At 39.1% G+C, this 25920-nt stretch overlaps 1 protein-coding gene across 1 annotated transcript in view; it reads left to right on the top strand.

Annotated features, from left to right (window-relative positions):
- Positions 1–25920, top strand: part of MORC1 (MORC family CW-type zinc finger 1) — a 155481-nt gene that overhangs the window by 71039 nt on the left and 58522 nt on the right. Inside the window, 2 exon segments of the mRNA XM_040980917.1 lie at positions 838–943; positions 5279–5417. Of these exon segments, the coding sequence (XP_040836851.1) occupies positions 838–943; positions 5279–5417 (245 nt within the window).

A 25920-nucleotide genomic window follows, 5' to 3' on the forward strand; every position in this document is an offset into this window, starting at 1 on the left:
AGATTAGTACTAGTAGCTATGTTGTAGAGTAGCTATGATAATAATATGAATTGTTAAATATAGTTTACTAAGTACTTATGGGAGTGTTTAGCAATGCTATTTTTTTGTTTCTTTCCATTTGCAATTACCATTTTAGGTGACTGTTCATTTTTTTTTAGAAAGATGATGACACTGAAACAATTTCAGCTCAGTTGAGTAATTTATCTAAGATCACAAAGGCAGTAACAGAGCTGTTCAGGTTCATAATCACTGTGCAAACTATCTCTTCCTCAGATGAACACCGACAGATTGTTTACCCAATAGTGGTTACCAAAATGTTGTAAGGGAATGTAGAGTTAAAGTTAAGTGTAGCTTGGATAAAGCAACATGCCTTGGTGTTTCAGGTCCAAAGGGAGGGACTCTGAAGGGAAAATGGACAACGGGATCAGAAAGTGTAGGCTGGAGAGTGGGATAAATAGCTGGGTCAGTGGTCCAGTGACCCGGTTTTCCATCCTGTCCTAGATGCCTGTCTGGACACAGAAAATCAGCAGATGGGTAATAGACTGGAGAAAATGGGAAAGCCAAGTCACTGGAATTCTCAGTGTGGTTTAAGAGGAGATAGTGCAGGGTATAGTACTTGACATCGTTTTGACTGAAACAAGCAGACATCAACTGAAGCAAGGTGAAAGAAGAACCCTAATGTTTGGTGGGAGTATCATAAACTCTAGAATCATTGTGCTGTTAGGTGTTACAGTATGTGATGAAGGATTCACTTCATTTTGTGTAAGTAAACTGACAGTGTGATGGAGTCATTTCTGAAGATAATCTCTTTGTGTATAACTGTGTTTTGATGATCAGATCTTTGCCTTAAGTGGAGAGTCATGCCACCTTCTACTAATTATGAAGACAAAGAATTTCTTGACATGTGGATCTGTGCTAATAATCCTAACCTCTCAGAGAACAGGTAGATTTTGACAGTTTTCTGAAATTCTTTATCAATTTTTAATTTCTGATGTTCATATGTGTGAAAGTGGAAAATGTCAGCTAACAATAGATTTTCACTTTGTAGTCGGTGTCTCTTTGAACTCTGTAGATCTTGAAACCTGTGAAAAGATCATTTCATTGGTGCACTTTTCCATAAAACAAAACAAATTTGAATGTAAGCATTTGCAGACATCAGAGCACACAGCTCTGCACTTCCACTGGCACAAGAACATGACTGAATATTGGCAGTAGTATCTTTCAGTTCATTTTCACACTTCTGTCATACAGGAAGGTCATTCGCAGGTTGTCCCCAGGTGCCTTGCACTGTTAGTCCATGTGCTTTTTTTCTCGTTAGGTCATACATTGAGTTAATTGTTTTATGCTCTTGAAGGAGGACTTTCAGACTCAAACAGGAAAAAGACTGATTAAATATTGATGGATGTCAAGGCTATTATAAGCCTTTTTAGGTGAATATTATTTTCCTATAGTAAAAAAAGAATAAACACTCCCGTTTATTAAAGACAGCCCTAAGTCAAGCATTCCTCTTTCATGTAGTCAGTCCTAAGCCCTTCTGGCTGGAGAAGTAGATCAGCATTGCTAATATAGATGTTAGGAAAATAACATTTCTTTATTTTTCTGTTGTTCTGAAGACAAAAGAGTGAAAATTACATATTTAAACAAGGAAAATATTTGGTTGGTACTGCTAAAACCCCTTCTACCTTCAGTCCTCGGATTAATTATATTTCTAAACTGAAGGAAAATGTGAGAAGTAGCAAGGTGCTTGGATTTGACATGATCCAGGGTTTCTCAGCCTTCCTCCTGTTTTGTAGTCCAAGTGTGTTAGTTACAAAACCAAAGTATACAAAGCAGTTAAGTGCACAGCTGTGCTGGTTGAATTAGACCAGAAACTAGGGAACCAAAGATTTCTGCTTCCTGTTTTGCCTCCCTACACTTTTCAGAAAACTCGGAGCTCAAGGACTTAGGGTTGTATAATGCTGTTCTAGTATTAATTCTTCATATTAAAGAAATGAGAAGCAAAGCCCACTTTGTGGGAGAGAAAATCTGTCATGGAGCCACTGACTGAGACCTTGTGCCTTTTAATCTGATTACATATCTAACTTGAGACTTAGTTGTCTTCCAGATGCACTGTTACTTCATGATTTTAATTGCTGACTGTGACCTAAGAAGTTTTCTTACAGTCTGAGATCATTTTCAGTGTCTAGACTCCAGGTTTAGACTGACTGGCTGCAGTAGTTGTGAAACTCAAGACAAAAGATCAGCTCTAGGATATGTTAGTAATATCCTGGTCTCTGTCTAGCTGAGTTGCTCATTTGGGTAATATTCTGAAACTTCTGGTAACTGGGGAGTCTTCGACAGCAAATTTGGGCCACATTGGTAATATCTAACCATTTACCAATGATCTTTACCAGTCTCATATGTCATCAGACCCACAGAACAGGGAGGCTGCCCCCTAACACTTAACTTCAGATTATCATTGCCCCCTGAGTTAGCATGTTCCCTTACACTTCTCTTGAAGAGTAGCAATGCCATCACAGAGCATTGTAAAATTAGTTTCAAAACTGCGTTAATTCCATCTCTTTCACACTTTGAAATAGTGCCACTTGTGATGAGAGGCAAGGTAAATTTAGATGTGTTGGCAGAAAACTGATAGATCTTAAAAGTCTAAAATGCAGAAAGACTTGTATTTACAGTTTTGTTAACTTCTTGAATCTTAAAATACACCGTCATAATATTGACCATCTGTTCATTTCCACTGAAAAGACTGTGACAAAAATATGCATGAAGTGATACCGAGTTTTATGGCAGCAATTAAGAAAAACTCCTGATTGCAAGGCAAAGTTTATGGAGAGTTGGAGCTTCCTTTACAGAGGCCCATTACCGTTTATTTAGATACAGATTTGCAGCAAAGAATAATCGAAAATCATCTGATGACCTCATTCAGCCTGTCATTCATGTGGGTCAGGCGTGTCTTGAGAAGAGATTTTGAAAGAATTCCCTGAGACATACATGTCATTGAATTTGGTTAGTCACATAAAGTGAGCGAATTGAACTTACAAGAAGTGAGGTATAGCAACTTTATAGATAACATTCTGTGACCAGAGGAATCAGAATAGTAAGTGAGCAATGACATTTTACATATTTCCTGAAAATAGTCTGTTGCCAGCATAGTTAGTTACACATAATGAACCAGAGTTAAAAATCAATGAACAGTCTTGGATGAGTAATGTCTGTGTAACAGAACTTAGATAAAAAACCTAACTAAAGTCTGTAAGAAAATAAACCTGATTAAAAAAAAACTAAAGTTTTAAGAAATAGATCAGAAACTTAATAACTTAATCACTTTCTCATTTATAACGATGACTGATGTTTTATTCAATATTTATGAAAGTTCTATTAACTTTCCACATCTGTCATAAGATGAAGAGGCAGGGATAAGTTTAGTGACCTAGCCAGGATTTCTCCCTAGATCTGAAACTCAAGCCAGCCTTCTGGTATAAACCTGAACTTTCTGACTTTACGCTAACTCTGAGAAAACATCTTTTCAAATACATTTTAGTGCCCAAAATTCATCACTTTTTAAACTCAGGGTAGGCTAGAGGTATTCCTTCTCAAGCCACTGAAGGTTTTTTTTCCTCATAACTACAGAGAGAGACAATACATTTTTGTCGCAATACTTGAGAAGTAGGTATCAGTATGCTTTCATTACATTCATGCACTATATTTGTCTGCAGTGAAAATAAGCATTGCCAGCAGGGCAAGAATAAGGCTTGTTACTTGGCTGAGGGAAAAAAAGTCTTTTGGAAAGGTTGCTAAACAAGTGTATGGCTTGTAATGCATATTAAAATATAATTTACTTCCAGAAATCTTTAAACGAGTACAATTGATTGTTCTTTAATACTTGGAGATCTGTTTTTTGAATGAGTCCTTAATGTTTTGATAAGTTTTTTTGTTTTTCAAATGAAGCAGAAGCCAGTACAAGTCCCACACCACAGATGCATTCCAATCAGCACTCCCATCAGGCTCCATGTGCAATAGTTGTCCTTAGGATTTACTTACCTAGTGCCTTTGAAAATAACAACAGCACACACACCGTATGTGAGTAGAAGGAAGAGTTCTTCTACAGTACCACTGCAGTTGTATTTTAGTTTCTAACTTTTATCTGTTGGTAGAAGGCACACATAACATATGTTTAACTCTGAAAAGCAGAACAATAGTGAGTTTGAACTGCTTCACTTTTCCTTATTGTTTCACACGGGACAAGGCCCTTCCTCTACTCCCAGTTTCTTCCTTCTAACCTAACATACATTCATTTTTCATCAAACTTTAATCTTTTTTGGTAACTAAGCAAAATCCCCGCCCTCCCACCCCCCATGCTTGAGGAACTGACCTCAACATATATTACCCTTAGCACAGCAACCACAGCTATGCCCTGAATCAGAGCTGTGCCTAGTGGGAATTGAACTTCTCTAAAACAGAACTTATACCAAAGTGAATAAAATAAAATCTTTTCCAACAGTTTATGTAACACAACTCCCCAGAGGATAGTCATGAAAGGAAAAAAAAAATTAAAAAGCCTAAAATGGAGCTCTTGTCTTGTCATCAGCATTTTATTGTAACTAATGAATACTCATCCATAACCTTCTTATGTTCCTTTGTGCATGCTTCCTTCCACATGATTATGTGCCATAATTATCTACCTGGTTACCAGAAATGGCACATCCACAAGCCTTAGAACAGGGTAACTGCCTAATGCAGGTGCTCTAATGCCAGCATGGTGTTTGGGGCCAGTTGAGTAAAGAGATCATGGGTAACCTCAGTGCTGTCCGTCTGCTTTACCAGTCACTGGCCTTCATCTGAGGGCTGTCACCGAGTCCTGCATCACTCAGTGTGATTCTGATCATGAAGCCAAGGATGCCTGCGTTTCGCAGCAGAATGATTTTGTATATTTGCTATCCAAGTTCTTCAGGACACACTGTTTCACAGTAATGATGTAAGCATCAATTATTTTTGCAAAAGACTTTACTTCATACAGGCTAAGTGAAGCATTAGCAAAATAATTCTCTCCCATCTTCATAAAAATAAAGTATCTTCTACATTCTCTATTGAGCTGTTTTAAAACAAATTGGAGATTTAAGGTTATATATTACCCGAAGTTATCAATTCTGTGGACTTCTTTTATGTGTGAATTTTGGCAACATGAATGTGTAACTTTTCTAGAAAGAAATTATTTTATGTGGACAGTAAGTTGTTTTGTTTCTTCCTGATATTAATCTTGTACTTATTGATTGTGAAGTTGTCATCATGTAGAACATCTGCCATTCATCCCACTGGGCACCATGAGCACAATATTATCATCAGAAAATGAGAAAGAGAAGAAACTCAGAGAGTCCATTCAAAGATATCAAAACAAACTGGCAGAGCAGCTCCCACAGGTGAGTTGTTAATTCTTTCCAAACTCTGCTGTAATTCTTGAGGGGTTTCTGTGTTTCATCTGGGAAAATTGACTCATGTGGATTACCAGACAAAATGCATAGCTTCGTTCATCTACCCTTTTGGTCACCGTTTAAATTTGGATGTAAGGACTGTTTCGTAACGTAGATCCAGGGAAAGGAGGAGAGTCCTCAAGTATTTTACGTGTGATATCTAAGTCTGTCTAGTCAACAGTACCAGTGAGGGGTAGAAACATGTATTCCTACTCTAGCTGCATGTTGAGTGCCACACAGGTCAGCAGGTGTCCTCAAGTATCTACTAAAGGGCCCCACTTGAAGATGAGGTTCTTCTTAACTCATTAGTTTTTTTTTTAGTTGAAAATGAACATTATTGATAAAGAGGCCTCAATGTTAGTACAGAAAGTCAAAATCATATTTAAAGACCAGAAAGATGCAATAAATAAAATATTACTGTTAATAAACATTGGCAGGTAACCATGATAATTTCTAGGGAAGGAAATTGTTCATGCAGAAATCTAGTTTTATTTGCTTAGCCAATGAGAAGTTAAGAACTCTAGTTACCTATAGATTTAGCACCCCCATTTAGCACTTTAGAATAGGTGCAGCCAGTCAGCATCCTTAAATAACACTCATAGAAGTCAGTAGCAGGTATCCAAATATGTTGATTCTTACATAGACATCAGGATATACAGCTCTCCTTAGAATAAAAATCAGTGATGGTGACGGTGTTAAGATGCCCAGCCTGAGCACCTTATTATGTGTGTACCTAAGCTCTTAGAAGCTGAATTTTCTTCTCTATCCAAGCTATATCTCCTTTCATCTACGTTGTTGAGGATGTGTGCAGTGCAGATCAGTAGCCACCTGAGATTATAGCCTGTTCCTCTCCTTTTAGCATGGAGTGTTGGTCACTCTTGGAAAAGTTCTAAAGTCGCTATGGAAACACATTCTCTCAAGGACTCCACACCTCCAAAAAGCAGCTTACCTGTTTATAATTCATAGAGCTTCTGATCTGCATGTGAAAGAGGTCAGAAGTGAAGCTGTAATGGCTTGTGGTTATTTTAGTAAATAAACAATTGGACAAAGGAGCAAATTCAGATATTTCTTTTGCAGAGTATCTTAATTTTGTTTCGCTTTTTATTTTGTTTAGGCACTGTGGTTTCTGAAGGCATTCATACACTCACTATACACTGAATGAATTTTTCTCTTTTTAATCATCTCTGGCTGTTGCATTTTTAAAAATTTCCTTTGTAGAAGTAAAACTGACCCTTGGATATTAACAGTGTTAATTAAGAAGAATTAATTAGTTTATCTATTTAGGACTGAATGTTTCATAATGTTTCATGATGGAGATAGAGATTTTGATGAAAAGAGAGGGAGTAAAATATTTCAAGCCACCAGTTAATGCTTACTCTTTCTTTGTTGTGTTAATTTTTTCTGGTGGAAATTATGCCAGTATTAAAAATAATTCAGTATGCTTCAAATGTAAGCAAAGAAGGTTATCAGTGTTTATTAATATAAGGACATAAGACTCCTTACCATCTCCCCTTCTTCTTTTGTAAAAGAGAAATTTCACAAGAGGCTTTGGTGAACAGAATCCTATATCTTTAATATTCTGCCCAGGATTCCATGCCTGTAGCTGACCTTGTTTTGTGGCAATCAAGAAACACTTGAGAACACCATTTTCAGATCATTGAGCACATACTTGCCCTTGAGTCTGTCCATGACCAGGCTTTGTGGAACATGTGAAGTTACTAACAGCAGACTGAGACTTCAGTAAGAGCTAGGACAGTCTTGATTTTGGATGTTAATTCTGTATAACCTAAAACAGTGGCTAGACTCTATCCTAGGAAGTCAGCAGTTAATTATGGAGTGAATAAATAAAATTCACTTTTAGATAATATAGTTTCTTTGTGGATCAAGTCTAACTGCTATTTAAGAATTAACAGTGACAGCAAAACAATATTACTTCAATGCCTGCCTTATCTTAACTGAAACTATAATAGAAGTTTCTGACAAGGAGGAAAACTTGAGTCAAAAGAATTTGGTGAAGGGAAGAGGCGTTAAACTTCTGCCTTGAAATAAATTTTGGGAAAATAGAGGGCAAATGACTGGTTATCCCAAGTGTAAGGACAACATAAGGGAAGATTTCAAGTTGAGCAATGATTTGCCTCTTAAAGAACCAGGTTTTTAAAATGCATTCTAAATTTGTTTGCATAAATATGTATTTTGTATTGTCACTGTATCATACCATATGGTTTTGTAGGTACGGGATTTTCCCCTCCACCTTGCCTTTCTCACTCCTCGATCTCCCTCTGCCATCACTTTCCCCATATTTTTACAATAGTATCGGCCTTCAGTAACAGACACTACTCCAACATACTGCTATCTAAGTGTAATAGGCATTGTAGGTATAGGCAATGTTAGAAAATCTAGTATCCTATTGTCAAGGTATAGTTAGCAGTTTCTTTGGGAGTCCCCTTTTTATTCAGAAATAGAGATGAATACTGAAATGTATCTTCACTTCCCAATATGCTAGTATTCATTATACGGTTAATCCATGAGAATATATTTATATATATATCTATTTGTTTTGCATTTTGCATGCAGATTGTTGCATTCTATCCTAGAGACCGAATAGTGTTTGTCCTTGTGGGATTTCCCGTTTTACTGAGAACAGTGGTCTCCAGTTGGGATAATTTTATTGCCAATGGCGGAAGTCCATTCTTTTTGATGGCTGAGTAGTACTCCATGCAGTAGGTGTACCACCATTTTTTTTATCCATTCCATCTTCAATGGGCAACTGGGTTGTTTCCATGTCTTTGCTGTTGCAGATTCTGCTCTTATAAGTATAGGATTGCAGGTTGCTTTTTCATATGCAAATCTCACTTACTGCGAGTAGGATAGCTGGATCATAGTACATACATTTTCAGTTGTCTGAGCACTCTCCATACAGACTTCCATTCGCTACACTAACATATGCTTCCATCTCAAGTGGAGTAGAGTACCTTTTTACTTCATATTTATTTGCTTATAGATTTCTTAATGTAGGCCAATCTCACTAGAGTTAAGTGAAACCTTAATGTAGTTGCTATTTGTAATTCTCCAATAGCTAGGGGCCTGAGATTTTTTTGTATGTCTACTAGCCATTTGAAATTATTCATTTGAAAAATGCCTGCTCATTTCATTTCCTTTACCCGCAAAACAAATTGGGTTGTTTTGCTGTTGTTGAGTTCCTGAAACTCTGTGAATCCTGCATGTTAATCCCCTGTTGTGTAGCATACAAAGATTTTCTCCCATTCTGTTGGTTGCTTCTTTACTTTGTTGATCATATGCTTTGTGTACAGAAGCTTCGTAGTTTGAGGTAGCCCCATTTATTTTATTTATTTGATTTTAGTGTTGTCTGCCTATGTTTTTGGTGGCTTTTCTAAGAGTTTTTTTTTTTAAACCAGTTCCATATCCAGAGAAAGTGCTTCCTATGCTTTCCTCTAAAGTCTGATGGCTTGTAAGTGCAGCTTTGGGTTCTTGATCCATTTAGAGCTGATTTTTTTATAAGGTGACAGGTGGCGGGGGTGGTTTTTGCTTCTTACCTCTACAGACAGCTATTCAAATACCATTTGTTGAAATCAATAAACTTTTGCCTAGGGTTGTTTTCAGTTCTATTGTCCAAGATTAGTTGGCTGTGTGGTCTCTTATGGGTTTTCTGTTCTGTTCCATTGATCTTCTCTGTTTCTGTACCAGCACCAGATTATTTTGATTACCCTTGCCCTGCACTCTATCTTAAGGTTTGGAACTGTGATTCCTCCAGCTTGATTTTTATTCTTCATGATAGCTTTGGTATTTATGTTTCTTTTTTTTTTTTTTTTTTTTTTTTTTTATTATTGTTGCTTACATTGTATTGTGTAGTACAGTTTCATAGGCGCTGGGGATTCCCCCCACCCCTCCCATACCCCTCCCCCCATGGTGGATTCCTCCACCTTGTTGCATAACCATAGTTCAAGTTCGGTTGAGATTCATTGCTTGCAGACACATGCCTAGCATAAAGTTCAGCGTCTTATTGTCCAGATAAGTTCAGTGGCCTCTTGGGGAGACCTTCTATGGTCTGAAAATAGGTCTAACAGAGTAAAGATCCAGTCAGTTAAAAGCCCCAACGAGGCCACAGTATCAATATACAACATTATGGAATTAATTGACATAGTATTGGGTAAACAATATGTTAAAAATAATGCAAGTTCCCTTCTTCGAAACATCTGGGTTGAGACAGTATCAATGACAGGTTCAAAAAAAAAAAAAAATAACAAACAACCAAACAAAAAATTACAGGTTAAATCAAGGCAAACATGTGGTATCTAATCTTTTGGGATTCGCTCATTTCCCTTAGCATTATAGTTTCCAGTTGTACCCATTTAGCCACAAAGAACTGCATTTTGTTTTTTTTAATAGCTGAGTAGTATTCCATGGAGTAGATGAACCAAAGCTTTCTTATCCAATCTTCTGCTGATGGGCATTTCGGTTGCTTCCATGTTTTTGCAATTACTGATTGTGCTGCAATGAACATAGGGATGCATGTTGGTTTGTCGTAAAACAGGTGTTTTGGATATATTCCTAGGAGTGCTATTGCTGGGTCATATGGTATGCAGATTTTGAGTTGTTTGAGTGTTCTCCAGACTGATTTCCATAAAGGCTGTACCAATTTGCAGCTCCACCAGCAGTGGAGTAGGGTTCCCTTTTCCCCGCATCCTCGCCAGCAAGCGTCGTTGGTGTTCTTGTTTATGTGGGCCAATCTTACTGGTGTTAGGTGGTACCTCATCGATGTTTTAATTTGGATTTCCCTTATTGCTAGGGAGCTGGAACATTTTTTCATATGTTTGTTTGCCATTTGGACTTGTTCCTTTGTGAAATGTTTGCCCATTTCCCGTGCCCATTTCTTGAGTGGCTTGTTTGTTTTGGTTTTTTGGTTGTTTTGAAGTTCTTTATATATCCTGGAAATTAGCCCCCTATCGCCTATATCGTGTGCAAAGATCTTCTCCCACTCTGTGGGTTGCTTTTTTACTTTGTTGATTGTTTCCCTTGCTGTACAGAAGCTTCTTAGTTTGATGAGGTCCCATTTGTTTATTCTGTTCTCAACTGCTATTGCTTTTGGTGTCCTTCTTAGAAAGTCGGGACCTACTCCTAGGTCTTGCAGGGTATTTCCTACATTTTCTTGCAAGAGTTTGAAGGTTTCTGGATGTAGGTTTAGGTCTTTTATCCATGTAGATTGGATCTTAGTGTATGGTGATAGATGTGGGTCTATTTTTTTGTTTCTACAGGCTATCAGCCAGTTGTCCCAACAACATTTACCAAAGAGGCCTTCCCACTTGCTTGAGCTGTCATTGGTCTTTTTGTCAAAGATTAATTGGCTGTATTTGTGTGGGTTCCCTTTTGGTGCTTCTATTCTATTCCATTGATCTTCCTTTCTGTCTTTGTGCCAGTACCAGGCTGTTTTGATAACCACTGCTCTATAGTATGTCCAGAGGTCCGGGATTGTGATTCCCCCTGCTGACTTCTTATTTTTCAGGATGGTTCTAGCTATTCGTGGTTTTTTGTGCTTCCAGATGAACTTTTGAATCATTGTATCCAGTTCCGTGAAGAATGTTTTGGGCAATTTGATTGGAATTGCATTGAAAATGTATATTGCTTGTGGTAGTATAGACATTTTAATGATATTGATTTTGCCTATCCAGGAGCACGGGATGTTATTCCATCTTTTGAGGTTTTGTTCAATTTCCTTTTTAAATAGTTTGTAGTTTTCTTCGAATAGGTCTCCTACGCTTTTGGTTAGATTTATTCCCAAATACTTCATACTTCTCTCTGCTATTTTGAATGGTATCCTGTTGGTTAGATCTTCTTCCATCTTGGTGTTATTTGCGTACACTATGGCTGTTGATTTTCGTTCGTTAATTTTGTACCCCGCCACTCTGCCAAACTCTCGTATAAGTTCTAGCAGTTTCTGTATTGAGTCTCCTGGTTTTTCTATGTATAGGATTATGTCATCTGCATATAGTGAAAGCTTGACTTCTTCGTTTCCTATACGTATGCCTTTGATTTCTTTTTCTTGTCTTATGGCCTCTGCAAGTACCTCTAGGACTATGTTGAATAGCAGTGGTGATAGCGGGCACCCTTGTCTTGTTCCAGATCTCAGTGGGAAGGGTTCTAGCTTTTCTCCATTCAGTATGATACTGGCGTTGGGTTTTTCATAAATTGCTTTGATTATGTTGTGGATTTTCCCATCTATGCCTACTTTGGCTAGAGTTTTTAGCATGAAGAGGTGTTGGATTTTGTCGAAAGCTTTTTCTGCATCTATTGAAACTATTATGTGGTTCTTGTTTTGCTGTTTTTGGATATGGTTTATAACATTTATGGATTTCCGAATGTTGAACCATCCCTGCATCCCAGGGATGAATCCTACTTGATCCGGATGAATGATCTGTCTGATGATTTTTTGAATTCTATTGGCTAGGATTTTGTTGAGAATTTTAGCATCAATGTTCATCAGAGAAATAGGTCTGTAGTTTTCCTTCTCTGATGGTTCTCTGTCCGGTTTTGGGATTAAGGTGATGTTGGCTTCATAGAATGAGTTTGGGAGGGTTGCTTCCTCCTCTATTGTTTTGAAGAGCTTGTAGAGGATTGGGGTTAGTTCTGTTCGGAATGTTTTGTAGAATTCTGTAGTGAAGCCGTCTGGGCCTGGGCTTTTTTTCGTTGGGAGATCCTTGATGACTGTTTCAATCTCTACCTCGGTTATGGGTTTATTTAATTCTGCAGTTGCCTCCGGACTGAGTTTTGGTAAGTGGTGGGAGTCCAAGAACTTTTCTATTTCTTGGTGGTCCTCAAATTTGTGGGAGTACAGTTCTTTGTAGTAATTTCTAATTATTTTCTTAATGATTGCAGTGTCTGTTGTTATGTTGCCTTTTTCATCTTTAATGCTATTAATTCTCACTTTCTCTTGTTTTTTTTTGGTCAATCGGGCCAGTGGAGTGTCTATTTTGTTTATTTTCTCAAAAAACCAACTTTTTGATTTGTTGATTTTATGTATAGTTTTTTTGATTTCTATTTGGTTTATCTCCTCCCTTGTTTTGATGATTTCTTGTTTCCTATTGTGCGTGGGACTCTTCTGCTGCTGTTTTTCCAGATCCTGGAGGTGTGAGGTTAGTTCCTGTATTTGGCGTCTTTCTTGGGCCTTGACATGCGCTCCGATTGCGATGAATCTACCTCGTAGCACTGCTTTGGCGGTGTCCCACAAGTTTTGGAATGTTGTATCAGAGTTTTCATTGGTTTCCATAAATTTTTTGATCTCATCTTTGATTTCTTCTCTGACCCAATGTTCGTTTAATAGCATATTGTTCAATTTCCAAGAGTGCGTATACTTCTTGGGGAGTTTTGAGTTGTTGATTTCCAGTTTCATCCCATGGTGGTCTGAGAGGGTACATGGTATGATACTAATGTTTTGGAAGTTGTTTAGATTCGCTTTATGTCCTATCATGTGGTCGATTCTGGAGAAGGTGCCATGCACCGCTGAGAAGAATGTATAGTCTGTGGCCTTAGGATAAAAAGTTCTATATATGTCTACTAAGTCCAGTTGTTCTATTGTTTGTGTGAGCTCTGTTGTTTCTTTGTTGAGTTTTTGTTTCGTAGACCGGTCCATTGTTGTTAGAGGTGTGTTGAGATCGCCTACAAGAATTGTGCGGGTGTCTATGTCTTCCCTTAAGTCTGTAAGTAATTGCTTTACGTAACTAGGTGCATTAAGATTCGGTGCATAAACATTAATGATGGTGATTGCTTCTTGATGGATCATTCCTTTCACCAGTATAAAATGGCCTTCCCTGTCTCTTTTGATGTTAGTTAGAATGAAATCTATCTCGTCTGAAATTAGGATAGCTACCCCAGCTTTTTTTTCTCGTCCATTAGCGTGAAATATCTTTTTCCATCCCTTCACTTTCAGTTTCTTTGCATCCTTTCTGGTTAGATGCGTTTCTTGTAGGCAACAGATGGTTGGGTCTTGTTTGATGATCCATTCTATTAATCTCTGTCTTTTGATTGGTGAATTTAGACCATTTGTGTTGAGAGTTAAAATTGAGAGGTTGCAATTTTGCCCTGCCATGTGTTTGTGTTGTGTATGTGTTGTTGCCTATGTAGTTGTCTTGTTTGTGCGGCCTTTAGTTTGGAGACCTTCTTATTTGCCAACTTTGTTTGTGATTTGCCTCCTTTTTGTCCGGGACTAGCGCATTTCTAAGGAGACTTTGCAGGGCTGGTTTTGTGTAGACATATTCTTCTAGTTTTTCTTTGCTATTGAAGTATCTGATTTCGTTCTCAAATACAAATGAGATCTTTGCTGGGTAGATTATTTTTGGTTGACAGTTGTTTTGTTTCAGGACTTGGAAGATCTTTGTCCATTCTCTCCTTGCTTGTAGGGTCTCTTCGGAGAAGTCAGCAGTAATTCTGATGGGTTTTCCCCTGTATGTGATCTTTTCTCTACTTCGTACTTGTCTCAGGATTCCTTCTTTGTCTTCATTGGAGTAGAACTTGAGCACCGTGTGTCTGGGTGAAGATCTCTTTGGATCATGTCTGTTGGGAGTTCTCTGTCCATCCTGTATGCGGGGTGGATTCGTGTTCCAAGTGTTTTGGAAGTTTTCCTGTATAATTTCATCAAGCACTGCTTGCATCCCAGATTCTCTTTCTACTCCCTCGGGGAGGCCGATGATCCGAATATTCAATTTTCTAAGGTAATCCTTCATCTCTTGCATCATTTTATTAGTTTTGCTGAGGTTTGTCTCTAGCTGTTTAATTCGCTGGGCACTTTCATTTTGTGTGTCTTCTGTTTCAGAGATCCTTTCCTCTGCCGCATTTATTCTGTTGATGAGGCTTTCAATTTTATTCTCTTGGGCATCCAGTTTGGTTTTGATTTGTTGTATTTCGGTGATTATGCGGTTCTGGTAGTCTTCCAGCTTTGTGTCCACGTCTCTGAGAAATTTTAGCATTATTTTCATCAATTCCTTTGCTGGTAACACGTCCATGTCTTCATCTCGCATCGCCGATATTGATAATGGCTTTTGGCCCATGTTTGGTGGGGTGCTGGCTCTTTCATCTGGAGCACAGCTCTTTCTAGTGGTTTTTCCCATTGCGTTGGTGTATTCTGGTAAGGCAAATGGACCCGTGTGTTGAGGGGCTGTCAGGTGCTTTCCTGTAGAGATTGGAGCCTGCAAGCGTGGTGTTGCCGGGCGTGGTAATTTTCAAGGCACCGTTGGTGCGTTCTCAGGGCCCGGGGCTGTAGAGCACCACCTTGGGGGCCCAGTGGATTCCAGGCACACTCTGGGCACCTCTTCTACAGGTGTGCCACCGCAGGGCGTGGAGGGATGGAGGCGCTCTCTGGGCGCGCCCCCTGCACGGGAATCCACAGGACGTAGAAGGTTTTATGTGCTTTCTCCCTGCGTTCTCCTTGTCAGGGACTGCAGGGTTTTTCAGAGCCCGCCTGGTGTGTCTCCCACACACAAGACTGTGGTTGAGGCACTTTCTGGGCGTGGCTCTTGTGCAGTGATTCCACCACTCGTGGTGTGTGTGTGGCTCCTCCTCACAGGACCGTAGAGGAGGTGTGACCCAGGCGCCCTGTTAAAATAACTTCTCAGCGGGATCGCACAGTGCCAGTGTGGCACAGGAGATTTCAGAGCTCTCCCGGTGTGTCGCCTACACTCAGGACTGCGGGGTGGGAGGCGAGGAATGGACAGTTCACACTATGGGAGTGGCATCTGCGTGTCAGGGACACACAGCGCTACACTTCCCAGTTCAGCACCCTCCTGACTCCTGCGCTACGGAGGCGGCTGCTGCAGGCGGGACCGCCTAGCCCAGCCCGGCGCGGCGCTCAGAGTCCTCCTGGTGCTGTCGCCCACCCACAGGGTTTCAGGGTGTCGGGGATTCCAGACTCCCACCAGCAGCCTCCGCGCGCTGAGATGCACTGGCCCACTTAGCGCAGGAAGATCTGAGGCGCTTTCCCGGGACCTTTTCAGCCACCAACACGCACCGCTGTTCCCAAGGCACAGACCTGACAGTTTCAGGTTGCGCCCCTTGTGTTCTCAGAGGCTGGAGCCTCAGCAGGGGGTGGGGAATGCGGAGGCTGCCACGTTAATCCCCAGCTCACCAAAGTCCGGCTGCTGCAGTCTGCTTCTGCTGTTGTTGAAGAATTCCGCCGGCGACGATCCCTCCGATTTCCCTGTCTCCAAGCTGGCCGCGTCTCCCGTCAGGCCGCTCTCAAAGGTGACTCAGCAGGTCTGGAGTGGGATGTCGGCTTCTCTACCTTTGCCCTGCTCCGTTCTCGTTGTTCTTCCGAGTTGTGTGGAACTTTTTGGCTCCACACTGTCCCAGGGAGTTTCACGGACCTCTCCCTACGGTTTCCTGCCGCTCCTCTTCGCTGCCTCTGCAGCACTCTAACCTTCTCTCACTGAACTCTCCCTCATAGCCTTTCTCCTACGTCGGCCATCTTCCCTTCCGGTATTTATGTTTCTAATGTTCCCAGATGAAAATTTGTATCATCTTAAAGAATGTTGTTGGGGTTTTGATTGAAATCATGTTGAATCTGTATATTATTTTTGGTAATATGGATATTTTGATGATGTTGATCTTGCTGATCCTGAGACATGATAAAGTTTTCCATTTGTATTCATTAATTTTATATTCTGCTACTCTGCCAGATTCTCTCATGAGTTCTAATAATCTCTTCATTGAGTCTTTTGGTTCTTCTATATAGAGAATGATGTCATCTGTAAACAGGGGTGATTTTAGTGCCTCAGTACCAATTTGAATGCCTTTAATTTCCTTTTTATGTTATGTCTAATAGTTCTGGCAAGGACTTCCAATACATCTTGCAATAGTAGTGGCGAAAAGTGGACCTACTTGCCAAGTTCAAGGTCTTAGTGGAAAAGCTTCGAGTCTCCCGGTTCCTATGATGTTGGCATTGGTCTTTTCATATATTTAATTGATTGTGTTATAGAGTATTCTTTCTATGCCTATCTTGTTTAGGATTTTTTTGTCATTTAAATCATTTATTTAATTTTTTTGTTATTAACATTGTATTATGTGATACAGTTTTATAGGCACTGGGGATTCCCCCCACCCCTCCCCCATAGTGGATTCCTCCACCTTGCTGCATAACCTCAGTTCAAGTTCAGTTGAGATTCCTTCATTGCAAGCATATACCTAGCATAAAGTCCAGCATCTTATTGTCCAGATAAGTTCAGTGGCCTCTTGGGGAGACCTTCTCTGGTCTGAAGGTAGAGCTAACAGAGTAAAGTTCCAGTCAGTTAAAATCCCCAACAAAACATCAGCATCAATATACAATGTTATGGAATTAATTGACATAGTATTGAGTAAACAATATGTTAAAAATAATGCAAGTTCAATTCTTCAAAACATCTGGGTTGAGACAGTATCAATGACAGGTTCAAAAAATAACAAACAAACAAACAAAAATTACAGGTTAAATCAAGGCAAACATGTGGTATCTAACCTTTTGGGATTCGCTCATTTCCCTTAGCATTGTAGTTTCCAGTTGGGCCCATTTAGCCACAAAGAACTGCATTTTGTTTTTTTTAATAGCTGAGTAGTATTCCATGGAGTAGATGAACCAAAGCTTTCTTATCCAATCTTCTGCTGATGGGCATTTTGGTTGCTTCCATGTTTTTGCAATTACTGATTGTGCTGCTATGAACATAGGGATGCATGTTGGTTTGTCGTAAAACAGGTGTTTTGGATATATTCCTAGGAGTGCTATTGCTGGGTCATATGGTATGCAGATTTTGAGTTGAGTGTTCTCCAGACTGATTTCCATAAAGGCTGTACCAACTTGCAGCTCCACCAGCAGTGGAGTAGGGTTCCCTTTTCCCCACATCCTCGCCATTAAGGTATTAATGGTGATATATTAAGGTGATGTTTGTTTCATAGAAGGAGTATGAACAGAATACCTCTCTTTCTATTATATTGGGTAAGTTCTTGAAACATTTTGTAGAATTCAGCAGTAAACCCATCTGTTGCAGGGATATTCTTGATTAGAAGGAATTTACTTACTGATCAAATATCAGTCATGGTTATAGGTCTTTTAGGTTTTTCTTTTTAAAGATTTTTATTTATTTATTGGCAAGTCGGATATACAGAAAGAAGAGACAGAAAGGAAGATCTTCCATCTGATGATTCACTCCCCAGGTGAGCGCAATGACCGATGCTATGCTAATCCGAAGCCAGGAGCCAGGAACTTCTTCTGGGTATCCCACACGGGTGCAGGGTCCCAAAGCTTTGGGCCATCCTTGACTGCTTTCCCAGGCCACAAGCAGGGAGCCGGATGGGAAGTGGAGCTGCCAGGATTAGAACCAATGCCCATATTGGATCCCGGGGCATTCAAGGAGAGGACTTTAGCTGCTAGGCCATGCCTCTGGGCCCAGGTCTTTTAGGTTTTTATTTACCTCTTAATTTGTATTTTTTCCCTCCTTTTGATTAGTTTGGGTACTAGGGAATCTGTTTTGTTGATTTTCTCAAAGAACCAGCTCTGATTCGTTAGTCTTATATATTGTTCTTTCAATCTCTTTAGTTCATGTCCTCCCTTATTTTGTGTATTTCCCATTTAATCTTGGAATTTAATCTTATGTTAGTCTTGGAGTTATCTAATTTTTTTGTTTGTATGTTTGTTTTGTTTTATTTTGCTTTTTAGCAGGGGGTTTCAGGACAACCCTGATAGTCATTGCAGGAGAGAGTGAGGATCCAAAGTTGGAACTAAGCAAGGACCACAGAAGGCTCCTCTCCCTAGTCCCAAAGGTAGTTTATTGTTCTTCTGTTTCTGCAGAATGCTCAGGGCTCCTGGCTGTTGTTCTGGTGACATTGGACCCTGTGAGGAAGGATTTATTTTTCCATTATTTTTCCAACTACTTAAGATGTAGTTTAGCCTTTTTAACTGGTACCTTTCTAGTTTCTTATGTAAGCACTAACTGCAGTGAACTTTCCTCTGAGTACTGCCTTGACTGTGTCCCACAAGTTTTTTTGCATGCCATTAATTTCTTATTATTATTGTTACTTTGAATTTTATGGTACAATTCCATAGAGTCTGGGATTTTTCCTACCTCCTGTCTAAATTTCCTTCCCCCAACTGATTTTCTCCATATTATTACAGTAGGACAGACCATCATAAGCAGTCATAAGTCCATCAGTCAGTTTTTAAGTGTGTTCTGACATTGCTGGTACAGACAACGCCAGACCATCCAGGTTCCTATTGTCAAGATATATCCAAAAGTCTCACTGGAAGTCCATCTTTGATTTGGAAGTAGAGATGCATACTGCATTGTATCTTCACATTTTTATGTGATAATCTCTATTACACCATCACTGTACATTCCCTTAAATGAGAAGGTATGAAATAAAGTCAACAACAGGAATGGAATTAAAACAAAAAATGTACAGCACCATGGAGTTAAGTAACATGCTACTGAATAACCAATGTTGCACAAGTTTTGCTATATTGTGTTGATGTCTTCATTTGTTTCAATTTCCTCTGTGATTACTTCTATAACCCATTGTTCATTTAGCAACACTTTGTTTAGTTTCCAGGTATTTGGGTATTTTGACTTGTTGATATCTAGTTTCATTCCATGATAGTCTGAGCAGCTGCATGGTATGAATTTGATTTTTTCAATTTTCTGAATGTTATTTTGTTGCCTATAATATGACCAATCCTGGAGAAGGCTCCATGTCCCGATGAAAAAACACGTGTTCTGTGTCAATGTGATGAAAGATTCTATGGATAAAAATTAAGTCCAGTTGTTCTGTTGCTTGGATGAGTTCCGTTGTTTCCCTGCCGAGTTTGTTTTGGCAGTGTGCCCGCTGATGTTACTAGAGTGTTAAGGTCTCCCACTCTCATTGGAATCTATTTTTCCTTTTAGGACTAATATTTGTTTCGTGTTTGGATGCTCTGGCATTTGGTGCATGTACATTTGTTGTGTTTTCTTCTTGCTGAATGTATTCTTTGATCATGATGTTGTGTCCTTCTTCATCTCTTTTACTGCTTTTCAAGTCAACATCTATGTTATCTGATATAAAAATAGCTAAACGAGCTCTTTTTTCCTTTCCATTGGCCTGGAATATTCTTTTACATCCTTTCACTTTTTGTTTCCATGTATCTCTTTGTTGATGAAATATGTTTCTTATAGGCAACAGACAGATGGTTCCTGGTTTTTGATGTATTCTGTAGTCCTTGTGTTTTGATTGATGAGTTTAAGCCGTTTGTGTTCAGGGTTGATATAAACAGGTAGTGGTTTGGTTCTGTCGTTTTAGCATTGGGTTTCTCATTGCCTAATTTAGATTTCTTCTGTGGTTTTATTGAGATGTTCTCCACAATTTTTTTTTGATTCAATAGCTGCTATTGCTTTCACTATCTGTAGCACATCTTTAAAGAACATTTATAGGACAGGTCTGTTGGAGGCAAAACATTTCAGTTTTTTGTTTGCTTTAGGAATAGTTTTATTTCCTTTTCAAATGCAAGGGAAAGCTTTGCTTGGTATGTTTTTCTGGACTGACATGTTAGGATCTGGATAAGTCACTCCATTCGCTTTCAGCCCATAGGTTTTTTTTTCTGACAAGTCAGCCTGAGTCTGTTTGGGGTTCCTCTAGAAGTTAATTGACCTTTCTCATGTGTATGTTTATGTATCTTTATGTTCAACCAAAGAGAGCTTGATTATGATATATCCTGGTAAGGACTGCTTCTGTTCGATTCTGTTCAGACTTCTGTGCCTTTTCTTAATTTGGTTTTCCTTTGTTTCTGCATGTTGATGAAGTTATCGTTTATTATTTCATTGAATACATCCTTTAACCCAGCTTCTCTTTCTGCACTTTCAGGAATACCCGTAATAATTATGTTTGGCCTTTTGATGGTATCACATAATTCTTGCTTAATTTTCTTCTTTACTCAGTTTCTCTTCTGTCATCCTGACTGATTCACAGCACTTTAGGATGAAGACTCTCTCATTTCTGAGTTTTTTTTCACTCATTCTATTTTTGAGGTTTTCCATTAGATTTTTAAATTGTTGTATTCCTTATTTCTAATAATTCACTTTGATTTTGTTTCAATGTTGGTATTTTTTGTGTCACATATTTCTTAAATTCTTTGAACTCCTGTATGTGTTTCATATGGAGTTTTTAGGGAGTTTTAAAAAAATCTTTATTCAGCATTTCTGCAATGCCTTCATCAGTTGATTCTGAAATTGAAATAGTCTTTTGCTCCTTAACCAGATGGAGTCTCTGATCTCAGTCATTGTGCTGTGGCTTTACTTTTGCCCTTGGCCATTGCAACTCACATTAGCAGATTCCTCTGTGTAGGGCCAAGGTTTAAATGTGCTGTCCACAGGTCTGCAAGTGCAACCAGTGCCTGGTTCTCCATTTGTGTCACTTGTACCACTCCCTCAGTGAGTTTCAGTCCTGGGCTCCTATGTTACTCTTACACCACTTTCTTCGCAGCTGGGGTGACCAGGTTGCCACTCTCTGCCCACTGTGACCCTGTTTGGTGACTGCATCGTTTTTCTGCTCAGCCTTTCATCTGCTCCCCAGTCCAGCAGCACCCAGGGTAAGGGAGACACACGTTGTTTAAACTAGATCATAGGGTTGTCATGCATGCCTGTTGAATGGATTGTTTCTTCTTTCCTCTTCTTGCTGGTACCTGCTGGCTGTTAGGTGTGGCCACAACTGCACCTATTTTGGACAGAATCTGTGGGATGCCAAGTTGATATTATTTTCCTGATGGGACTAGTGTGATGTGTTGTGCTGGAAATGGGTTCTCTGCTGGCACAGTGCTTGTGCAAGTAGCTTTTGTCCACCCTGGGACTTTGTTACAGAAGTCAAAATGGCATCCAGTGTGGCACTGATGGGAGTCTGGGCTATGAAATTCACCTTTCTTCCACACAAGTCCAGGAGGGCTCCACCACTCTGTTGTGTGTTTGCTCCTTACCTGGCTTCCCTTCAAAAGAGGCTTTGCTTGAATATGAGAGTGGGGGTGGGAAAGCCAGAAGCAGGTGCTGACTTGATTCAGGTTCAGTGAGGACATATGCCTTTAGTCTAGATAGTTCTGGGAAATCAAGTACTGGGTCACCTATACTATAATGCACCATGTCTACTCTGTTGTCCATTTTTCCATTTTGTCGGAACCAAGTAATTGTGTACTATATGTCACATAGATTTGTTAGCCTACCTCATGTTCTCTCTTCCCACTACCAGTGGTCAGTTACTCTTTGACAAGACCTAGCAGCAGATATGAAAATTATTTAAGCCTGAAGAAATTGTTTCTTACTCTCTTCAAAATGTATTTATTTTTGTTTACATGAGAAGTGGAGAGTCAGGCAGAGAGAGGCAGATCAGCAGAGAAATCTTTGGTTCCGTGGTCCAAAGTTTTGCGTTTTAAAGCTGTGAAATAATCTTGGTCCAGGCCAAAGCCAAGAGCGTGGAACTCAGTCTGGTTCTCCACCTGCCACTTATGAAGATGCATCCTAACTGAAAGCTGGAAGTGGATTAGCTGCAACTTGAATCCAGGCATTCTAAAATGGAATGCGGTGTCCAAAACATATCCCATGTTCACTCCCTTGCATCTCAGCTTTAATGGCAGCTGGATCATAATCTGGAAAATGAAGGGTTAGCTAGGGAAGTCAAAGTTCTTTCGAATCTGACATGCAGTAGGTCTGTATTTTGTGTGACTGAGAGTCGAGCACAGAATAACAATGGGGATGATTTCTGTCATCAGCTGCAGTCTCACTCTTACCCTCCCACATTCTCCTGGCATGTGGAGGGACAACGCTTCATCACTAGGAGTACCAGTCACACCCGTCTTAGAGATGACCACAACGAGTCATCAGATTGTTCTGGTAAAAAAAAGTATCCTAATGAGTGGACCAGGGCGTGTAGGAGAAGATGACGTAGTTAGGTGTAAAGGTATCATTTCTGAAGATGGTGTCTTATTTAATTACAGCATTCCAGCTACTTAAATTCATTGTAACAGAAGAGGAAAGTGAAGTTACAAAAAGTTAAATAACTTAGATTGAGTTATATGATGAAGTTGGAATTTCTTTTCTTTTTTGCCTTATTTCAGTACCATTTTGTTCAGTTTCATAGGAGCAAAAAAGGTAGTAAGAACATTCATAAAGGCAACAAACTGATATACTGCAAATTACATTTGTTAAGGGAAATTACTAAGCCCCCAGTAAGCTTAATAAGGGACTCACAATCCAAGATGTATTACCGGTGGTGTATTTTATAGGAGTGCAGGGGATGCCCTCTATGTAATTGATAAGCTGTGTCATGAAGCCAAGACCCTCATTATAAATCGTGCTTCTGAAACAGCCTGTTCCAATCCTTTTCTTCCTGAATAGATGAATGGGTAATCTGTTCCTAACTCCACTTTTCAGCTTCATTTCTCTTTTCTTGCTGTTTTTTTATAACGAGTGGTAAGTGCCACCTTCTGGCCAGATGATGGAACATTTTCATTTTCATAATCATTTCCTTGTTCACCTGTTAATTGATATTGACTGAGTAGCATTTTAATTTTCAGTAAACCTAGAATGTAATTTTCTAAAATAAAATCAACCTAAGTCCTTATGTTTTTCCCTTCTTAACTCTAATTCACACATATTAGCTTGTATGATGAGGAAGACTAGTCTTAGTTGCATTTTTTTTTTCAGGGCATTTTTGTAGCATTTGAAATGCATTAAATTGGAAGAATAATTTTGTTGCCTGAAATAAAGATATCGTATATTAATCTCTTTGTATCTAAACAATGTTAATTGGCCATATATTTGCATAATTGAGGTGCTTGTTCATTGTGTGATGCATTGCTTCTGTAATTTCTAGCCCTTTCTACACTAATCTCTTTTGATTATATAAATTCCTCCTACTACACTTCAGGCTTTCTGAAATCTGGCACTAGTTCCCTTTCTAGGATTAATTTCCTCCCTTCTGCATGGTGCACCCTTTGAGGGTCTCCCCGATGCTGTCACACATTCTGCTCTTTGAACGCTGCTTGGAGGGCCTTGGTCTCTATTGCTCTAGTTTGCATTGGCCTGTGGATCCTTCAGGAACACAAACTAATGCCAATCCCTGGATGAGGTCTTCTTTCATTTTCTTACTTGTAAAAATAGTTGCTTCTTTCCAATTCTCTTTTTTTTGAGTGTGTTCCACTTCCTAGCTAATGGTATATGTATTTTATCTGTCTCTCATGTTAAACTGTAAGATTTTTTTAAGAAATGACTGTTTTGTTATTCTTCTTGGCCTACCCAGTGGCACCTAGGCCTGTATCTTTATTACAATAGTTATCTACTACAGTGAAACATGGAAGTAACCAATTTAAGCAAAATTCTGCACAGAAATGAAAATATTGTTTGATTGAATTGACTGTATAGATGAGACATATCAAACTCTGCATGTCTTATACAAGACCAAAATACTCTTACATCTGGTCAGAATAAAATGATATGTTGGATGAGAGTACTGGGACTCAATTCGAATTTCACTTGTCACAGTTATAGCCCACCCATCAAATGAATAGCCTTTATAAAATTCTATGCCTGTTGAAAAGAAATGCCAGCAGTAACATTCTATTCTTTTGCAGTATTCACATAAACACACACATACAAATGAAATTGTATTATCTGACAATTCCCGCAGTGGCTGTTTAAGCAGAAAAAGTAGAGCAAAGAAGGCTTGGTAAACTTGCAGATGTGTTTTTCAAGTTGAAAAGGAGTATATGAGTAAAACTTTGTAGTGAAGAATGTGAACACATTTTCCCACTTAGAATTTAATCTTTAGTGTGTAGGACGCTCAGATTTCAAATCTGTATAACTACAGTGACAGATATCACAGAAAATATATTGATTCAAGTACTTTCCAGCCTCTTTACATATACTGCCACAATCTAAAATTTATGATACCTAAAGACTCTTGTCTAGCAAGAGGTCATTATACTTATTGCAGTTGATATATTTTACTCTATTACTCTTAGTACTGGGATCTCGTTTCTCTCCAGTGATGCATGGCTTCGCCCAGTGGGTTAATGCATAATCTGTTCACGCTTTGGGCCCTATGTGCACAGCTTACCAAATGAGATGTTAAATCATGTATTGTTCACCAACCTGAAAGTCCCTTGAAGGGAGGAATCATGTAATCTTTTTCTTCTGGACAATTCCTAACATCACACCTGGCTCAATGTTGACACAGTAGATGTCTAATAAAAGACGTTGAACTTGTTAACTTGAATGGCTTGTCCAAATTATTTTCTTATTCATTTTTTTTGTGCAGCAATTGAAGTCCTCTTTTCTGAAAAAATAGCATTCTTAGTTATTAGGCAAATTAGGACAACATGAAGGATTTAAAGGATACCTGACTTCACTAACACAGTGTGGTGTGGAGAACCCAGAACGTTCCCAGCAACTGCCTTCCAAGTCACCATGTTTTGCCTAGAGATTGGGACCAAAGGATATTACGCATTGTCTTCTGTTCCTGGGTTGCAGAGATGTGACCAAACAATGCTGTTGAAGACTAAAAACATTTTTGCATTTTTGAGTTTAAAGGAACGCATCTTTTTTTTTTTTTCTGAAAATGAGAGAAATAGCTTTGACAGTGACAGGAAATCTTGCCACCTTACATTTCTTTCTTTGCGTGCCAATCAATCATTCCTATTCATAACGACAGAATTGAAGAGAGAAGTAGAGATTCAGGTGTGTTTCCTGGAGCGATTTTTAAGGGGGAAAAATACTAATTTGGGTACTAATTTTAATGCAAAAATACCCATTTGATCTTTGCTCCACAAACACTTAACCCCGCTTCAGAACGGTATGTACTACCAATTCTCAATTGGAATGAATGCTAAGCAGGAACTATCATAGGCTGCCTATTACCACAGGTTTTCCTTAAGGCTTGTTTCCTAACTTCTGGATAAGCCTCAAGTATTTCGTTTCTTTCTGAATTATGCTCTCCACTGTTCTTTGAAAGAAAGCCTGTACCTCTGGGCGCTGGCACAGCTATGTTCTCCCCTTTGAATCTGAGCCCCATTTCTCATCTTGTTTGAGCCAATCTACTTTTACAAAACATTTCACTTTACACTTTGAATCCAGGTCAGAGAATTTGACATCAGTTATTTTGACTTTGAACTCAAACCTTGTTTCTGATGCTCTTGATTTAGCCTTGTTAAAATCTTTGTTTCTCGATCATATTCTTGATTAGATTTCTTCCACTGTCTCAGCTCCTTGTAGGATCGAGTAAAACTTAAACTGAATTTCTTTTGAATCCTGTTTTCACTTGTACCATTCCAGTATATATGGCAATGCTCTCATTTATTACAAGTTTTCCCTGAATAGTCCTGGTCTTCTCGTTAATGGTCTTCTGCATCACAAGTTCTAATCCGTTCCTCGTTACTAGCTGACACTATTCTCTTAGCTTTATTTAGTGG

Source organism: Ochotona curzoniae, unplaced genomic scaffold (genome assembly GCF_017591425.1).
Source record: "Ochotona curzoniae isolate NIBS_2020 unplaced genomic scaffold, NIBS_Ocur_1.0 contig_3498, whole genome shotgun sequence".
NCBI lineage: Eukaryota > Metazoa > Chordata > Mammalia > Lagomorpha > Ochotonidae > Ochotona > Ochotona curzoniae.